Consider the following 6,418-nt stretch of genomic DNA (forward strand, 5'->3'; position numbering starts at 1 on the left):
CTGTCCCCATGTCCCCATGTCCCTATGCCACCACACCCCCTCTGTCCCCATCTCCCTGAGGACCCAATGTCCCTGTGCCACCATGTCCCTCTGTCCCCAAGGCACCATGTCCCTCGTGTCCCCCCATGTCCCCCCACGGCCCTCTGTCCCCACAGCCCCCCCACACGCCCGCCAGTGGGTCCCTGCCCACCCTCCGTGGCCGCAGGAGCGGGGCAGACCCTTCCTGAGGACCGCGGGGGGGGGACACACGCCCCCAGACCCCCCCAGACCTTGGGGCGTCGAGGGGGGGCCCTGCCCCCCCCCCCCCCCCTTTTTCCGGCGTGCGTGTCTCTTTAAAACCCGCGCCATCTTTGTGCCGGGCGAGGCGGCCGCGCTGGCCGTGCGCATGCGTAGAGGAGTACGGGCGCGACCGGAAGTACGCAAGACGGCGCGACCGGAAGTGCGAACGCCGCGGGCGGAAGTAGGCGGGGCGGGCGCTGGAGGCTTCGAGAAGCGGCCGGAGGCGGCGGGCCCCGGGGGCGGCCGCGCTATGGTGGACTACAGCGTGTGGGACCACATCGAGGTCTCGGACGATGAGGACGAGACTCACCCCAACATCGACACGGCCAGCCTCTTCCGATGGCGGCACCAGGTGCAGCCCGGGCGGCCCGTGGCCGCGCCGCCCCCCCCCCCCCCCCCCCCGCCCCGGGCCCGGTTCCCCCGGGAGGCCCGTTCCTATGGCGACGGGCGCTGGGACCCCCCCGAGGGAGGGGGAAAGGGGTGGGGGGGAATGCGGGCGCTCGCCTGTTGCCATGGCAACTAGCTGCAGGTACCCCCATGGCGGGGGGGGGCTCCCCCCTTTCGGTGGCAACCGGCCCCGGACCCCCCCCGGGGGGGGGGGGGGGGAATTGCCTGTTCCCATAACAACCAACTGCCGGGACCCCCCCCGCGGGGAGGGCGCTCCCCTGTTCCCATGGCGGTCGCTGCAGGGACCCCCATGGGGGGGGCTCCCCCATCCCCATAGCGACCAGTTCCCTGTGACGCCCCCCCTTCCCCCGGGCCCCCCTGTTTCCAGCCCCCCCCCCGGGTTCCTGCTCTTCCCCCCCGTCCTCGCCCTGTCCAGGGGCTCCCCCGGGGGGCACAGCCCCTCCCTGCCACCCCAGGCGGACCCCCGGGGGCTGCTGTCGGGTGCTGGGGGGGCTCCTGGGCCCTTCTGGGGGCCGGGGCAGCCGAGGGCCTGGCCCCCACACCCCTGCCGGACCCTCCCCGTGTCCCCCCCCGGGGAGGTGACACCTTCAGGGGCTTGGTCACCCCGGGACCGTCCCCTGCCTGGGGCTGGAGAAGGGGGTCGGGCTCTGATGACCCCCCCGCAGCTTTTCCCAGGGGATTTCTCCCAGCTCAGAGGACTGGGGGGTAAATGGGGGGGGCTGCGCTGCCCCACCCTCTCCGGGAGCCGGAGCAGACCAAATCCTCCGGGACTGGGAAGCTGCGGTATTCCGGAGTCGGCCCCGATTTGGCACGGAGAAAGAACGGAGCTGCTGCTCGAGCTCTTCCCTCCCAATTCCATCAAAAGCTGCGTGGAGGGCTCGATTTTTTTCACTAAACCGGGGTGCTTTGGGGGCGTTGGTCTCCCCTCGTAGCAGCTCCTTGTGCTTCGCCCTATTCCACAGGGATAACAGATCCGGGACAGCGTGTGGGGCTTCCCGGAGCGAGGCTGGGAAGGGCCATGGGAGAGAGTTAACGATGCCCCCAGCATCTCTCTGGACGTGGTTTCTATCCTGTCGCCTTCAGGCTCGAGTGGAGAGGATGGAGCAATTCCAGAAGGAAAAAGATGAGCTGGATAAAGGATGCAGGGAATGCAAACGGAAACTCGCCGAGTGCCAGAAAAAAATGAAGGAGTTAGAGGTGGCGGATGCGGAGAGCGGGAAGGGGGAGCTGGAGAAGCTCCAGGCCGAAGCCCAGCAGCTGAAGAACGAAGAGAAGAGCTGGGAAAACAAATTGGAGGAGCTGAAGAAGAAGGAGAAGAACATGCCCTGGAACGTGGACACCCTCAGCAAAGACGGCTTCAGCAAGGTGGGTTTGGGGGAGCCCCCCACCCCCTGTTCCCCCCCCGGGTCGCTGGGCTGGCGGCTCACGTCCTTCTGCTCCCCAGAGCGTCTTCAACGTCAAACCGGAGGAGAAGGAAGAAACGGAGGAACAGAAAGAGAAGAAACACAAAACCTTCGTGGAGAGATACGAGAAGCAGATCAAACACTTTGGTGAGTGCCGGGCAGGGTCTGGGGGGGGGCGGCACCCCCGTCCCGGGGAGGGGTGTTCCCTGCGGACGTCGAGCCGGGGAACGCCCCCCCGCACCGGGAAGTCGCTCGTTCCGGTGAACGGTTGACGATTTGACCTGTTTTTCACAAGATTTTTTTGCCTGATTGCCCAGCCGAGGCGAAGCTTCGTGCGCTGCCTTCGTTAATCGCAATTTGGGGGGTGTGTGTTTAATTTAACCTTGGGATGAATCATCTCTCCCCCCTGCCCCCCCCCCTCCCCTTTTTTGCTGACGAGATTTAGAGGCTGTTCTTTTTTTAACGAGCGGAAAAACCTTCCTCTGCTAACTGGGGCTGCCCTGCTTTGAAGGGATGCTGCGGCGCTGGGACGACAGCCAGAAATATCTCTCCGATAACCCTCACCTCGTTTGCGAGGAGACGGCTAATTACTTAGTCATCTGGTGCATCGATCTGGAGGTGGAAGAGGTGAGAAAGCGGGATGAAACCCGTTCTTCCTGCCAGCTTTCTGACAGGATCACGTCGTCCCCCGCCTCGCTGGCCTTTCTGCCGTGGGTTGATTTGCTTTTCCTGCCAGAAATCGGGGAATTGCAGAGTCATGGAATCGTTTAGGTTGGAAAAGACCTTTAAGGTCATCGAGTGCCGTCGTTAACCCAGAACCACCAGCTCCACCACTAAACCACGTCCCCGAGCGCCACGTCTACGCGTCTTTTAAACCCCCCAGGGACGGCGACTCAAGCCCTGCCCCGGGCAGCCCGTTCCGGTGCTCGACAGCCCTTTGGGTGAAGGAATTCTTCCTAATATCCCATCTAAACCTCCCCGGGCCCTTCCCTCTCGTCCTACCGCTGGGCAAAAGGGCCCGACCCCCACCTCGCCACAGCCTCCTTTCAGGCAGTTGCGGGGAGCGAGAGGGTTTCCCCTCAGCCTCCTTTTCTCCAGCCAACCCCCCCCAGTGCCCCCCGCCCCTTCTCCTCTTCTCCAGACCCTTCACCGGCTTCGCTGCTCTTCCCTGGACGCACAGTCCCACCCCAAACCCTGCTGAGCCCGTAGAGCCGGGGCGGACCAGGGAATCCCGGGGTGGTTTGGGTGGGAAGGGACCCTACAGCTCGTCCAGTCCGGCCCCCCGCCGCGAGCGGGGACGCCTTCCCCCCGAGCAGGGTGCTCGGAGCCCGTCCCCCCCGGCCTTGGCCGCTCCCCTGGGCCCCCTCTTCCTCCGCCTGAAGACTTTCCTCCCCAGATCGGGTCCGAATCTCCCCCCTCTCAGCTTCACCCCCTTCCCCCTCGTCCCGTGGCCATGGCCCCGACTAAAACGGCCGTCCCCGTCTTTCCTGGCGGTACCGGAAGGCGCGAGAAGGGCTCCCCGGAGCCGCCTCCGCTCCGGGCTGCCCCCCCCCAACTCCCCCAGCCTGTCCTCAGGGCAGAGGGGTTCCAGCCCGCGGATCATCTCCGGGGCCTCCTCCGGACCCGCTCCCACCGGTCCAGGTCTTTCCCGGGCTGAGGACCCCAGAGCTGGATGGGATCATGGAATCGTTTCGGTTGGAAAAGAGATCGTCGAGTCCAACCGCAAACCTCACACGGCCAAGTGCAAACGCAGCGCTCCCGGGGGGCAGAATCCCCTCCCTCTCCCCCAAACCGATAGCGTTGCGTGGGGTTCTTGTGACCCCAGTGCAGGATCCTTGTTGAATCTCATCCCCTTGGCCTCAATCCATCAATCCCAGCCTGTCCGGATCCCTCCGTAGGGATCTACCCTCGAGCAGATCCACGCTCCCGCCCAACTTGGTGTCATCTACGAACTTAGGGTTCACTCGATCCCCCTCATCCACAATATCCTGCCGTCATCTTCTTTCCCCCTCCTCAAAAAGGGGTTGGGGATGAGCCCCCCGACACGGGGAACGTGGCGATGGGTGGATTTGTGGGATCCTCACGTCCCTTTTTCCCCCTTTTCCCCCCCAGAAACACGCCCTGATGGAGCAGGTAGCCCACCAGACCATCGTCATGCAGTTCATCCTGGAGCTGGCCAAGAGCCTGAAGGTCGACCCCAGGGCTTGTTTCAGGCAGTTTTTCACCAAAATTAAGGTAAGAACCGGGCTGGACCCCCCCACACCCCCCCCCCCGCCCTGAGGCGGGTGGTTTTGGGGCTCCCCGGTGCCGCGGCGGCTTTTGGCAGACGGGGGGTGAAGCGATGCAGCCGGGCGGGACCCCGGGGTGGATTTGGGGGGGAAGTGGGGGTCCAGCAGGACCCGAATGCCCCCCCTTACCCCCCCTCCTCGCAGACGGCTGACCAGCAGTACATGGAGGGCTTCAACGACGAGCTGGAAGCCTTCAAGGAACGGGTGCGCGGTCGAGCCAAGGTTCGCATCGAGAAGGCGATGAAGGAATACGAGGAAGAGGAGCGGCAGAAGCGCCTGGGCCCCGGCGGGCTCGACCCCGTGGAGGTGTACGAGTCCCTGCCGCCCGTGAGTATCGCCCCACGCCTTTTTGTTTTGTGGGGGGGGGGCTAAACCAACAAAGTTTGGTCGCGTTTTAATGCGGTAGTGGGGCTCGGGGGTTCCCTGACGTGTCCCCCCCCTCCTCTTCGGCCTCGCAGGAGCTGCAGAAATGCTTCGACGTCAAAGACGTTCAGATGTTGCAGGACACAATCAGCAAAATGGATCCCACCGTGAGTAGTTGTTCCCCCCACACACCCCGGGGGCTTCCAGGGGTGCACGGGGGGGTCCCCTAGTCCGGCAGAGCGGGCAGAGGACCCCCCCTGAGTCTTCCTCCCCCCCTTTCCAGGAGGCCAAGTACCACATGCAGCGCTGCATCGACTCGGGGCTCTGGGTCCCCAACGCCAAGACCGGGGAGGGGGCTGAGAAAGGAGGCGGCGAAGCCCTTTACGAAGAAATTAAGAAGGAAAACGGCGACGAGGAGAAAGGAAATCCGTGAGCTGGCGGGGGGGAGGCGAAAAAAAAAAGGGCGTAAAGGTGGAAAAAAAGGCGTAAAGGCTAAAAAAAAAAGGGCGTAAAGGGGTCTCTCCCTCCCTCCTCCCCCTGTCCCGCTCCCTCACCGCCCCCCCTGCGCTTTACACACCGTAGAGACTTTTGGGGAGCTGCTTGTGCCCCCTTCCCCCCCCCCAGCTCCGCCTGGGGGGCGGGGGAGGCTTCGCCGGCCGGGGGGAGGCGAAATGGCGGCGGTCGGTGCCGGGCCGGTGGCGGCGGCGCGTGCCGGCGAGGCTGTTGCGTTGAATAAAGAGATTAAAGAATCCGGGTGTGGAGTGGGGGGGGTGTGAGGGGGGGATTGGGGACAATTTGGGGAGGGAGGGGGGTGGCGGTGACCAGGCGGAGCCCCTGGGGCGGGGCAGGGGGGTGTGGCACCCCCCACCCCTACCGGCTCCTGGGGGTGGGGGGAGTGTTCAGCCCCCCCAGGGGGATTTGGGGTGCGCCCCCCCCCCCCATTGGGCTGTCGCCAGCTGTGCCCACGTCTCTATCCAGATGTGGCCCCTGCCCTCCGTCCAGCTGTGCCCCTCCATCCAGCTGTGCTCCCCATGGGGCTGTGCCCCGATCCAGCAACACCCCCTGGTTTGGATCCAGCTGTGCTCCAGTTCCCCCCCCTTGGCATCCAGATGTGCCCCTCCAGCCCCGCCCCCCGGGTTGGATCCAGATGTGCCCCTCCAGCCCCGCCCCCCGGGTTGGATCCAGCTGTGCCCCCTCCAGCCCCTCCCCCCTGTTTTGGATCCAGCTGTGCCCCCTCCAGCCCCTCCCCCGGGTTGGATCCAGCTGTGCCCCTCCAGCCCCTCCCCCCGGGTTGGATCCAGCTGTGCCCCTCCAGCCCCTCCCCCCCGGGTTGGATCCAGCTGTGCCCCTCCAGCCCCTCCCCCCGGGTTGGATCCAGCTGTGCCCCTCCAGCCCCTCCCCCCCGGGTTGGATCCAGCTGTGCCCCTCCAGCCCCTCCCCCCGGGTTGGATCCAGCTGTGCCCCTCCAGCCCCTCCCCCCGGGTTGGATCCAGCTGTGCCCCTCCAGCCCCACCCCCTGTTTTGGATCCAGCTGTGCCCCTCCAGCCCCTCCCCCCGGGTTGGATCCAGCTGTGCCCCTCCAGCCCCTCCCCCCTGTTTTGGATCCAGCTGTGCCCCTCCAGCCCCTCCCCCCGGGTTGGATCCAGCTGTGGCCCCTCCCTCTCCCCTCCCGCTCTT

At 65.7% G+C, this 6,418-nt stretch overlaps 1 protein-coding gene across 1 annotated transcript; it reads left to right on the forward strand.

Moving 5' to 3' along the window:
- Positions 1-482: 482 nt before the first annotated feature.
- CDC37 (cell division cycle 37, HSP90 cochaperone) lies at positions 483-5,343 on the forward strand. The gene is made up of 8 exons (XM_059833006.1): positions 483-631; positions 1,771-2,052; positions 2,132-2,237; positions 2,602-2,717; positions 4,203-4,325; positions 4,523-4,705; positions 4,837-4,908; positions 5,025-5,343. Exons 1-8 carry the CDS (start codon positions 530-532, stop codon positions 5,172-5,174), a joined length of 1,134 nt encoding a protein of 377 aa, XP_059688989.1. The 5' UTR covers positions 483-529; the 3' UTR covers positions 5,175-5,343.
- Positions 5,344-6,418: the final 1,075 nt, after the last annotated feature.

This window comes from Gavia stellata, chromosome 38 (genome assembly GCF_030936135.1).
Source record: "Gavia stellata isolate bGavSte3 chromosome 38, bGavSte3.hap2, whole genome shotgun sequence".
NCBI classification, from domain to species: domain Eukaryota; kingdom Metazoa; phylum Chordata; class Aves; order Gaviiformes; family Gaviidae; genus Gavia; species Gavia stellata.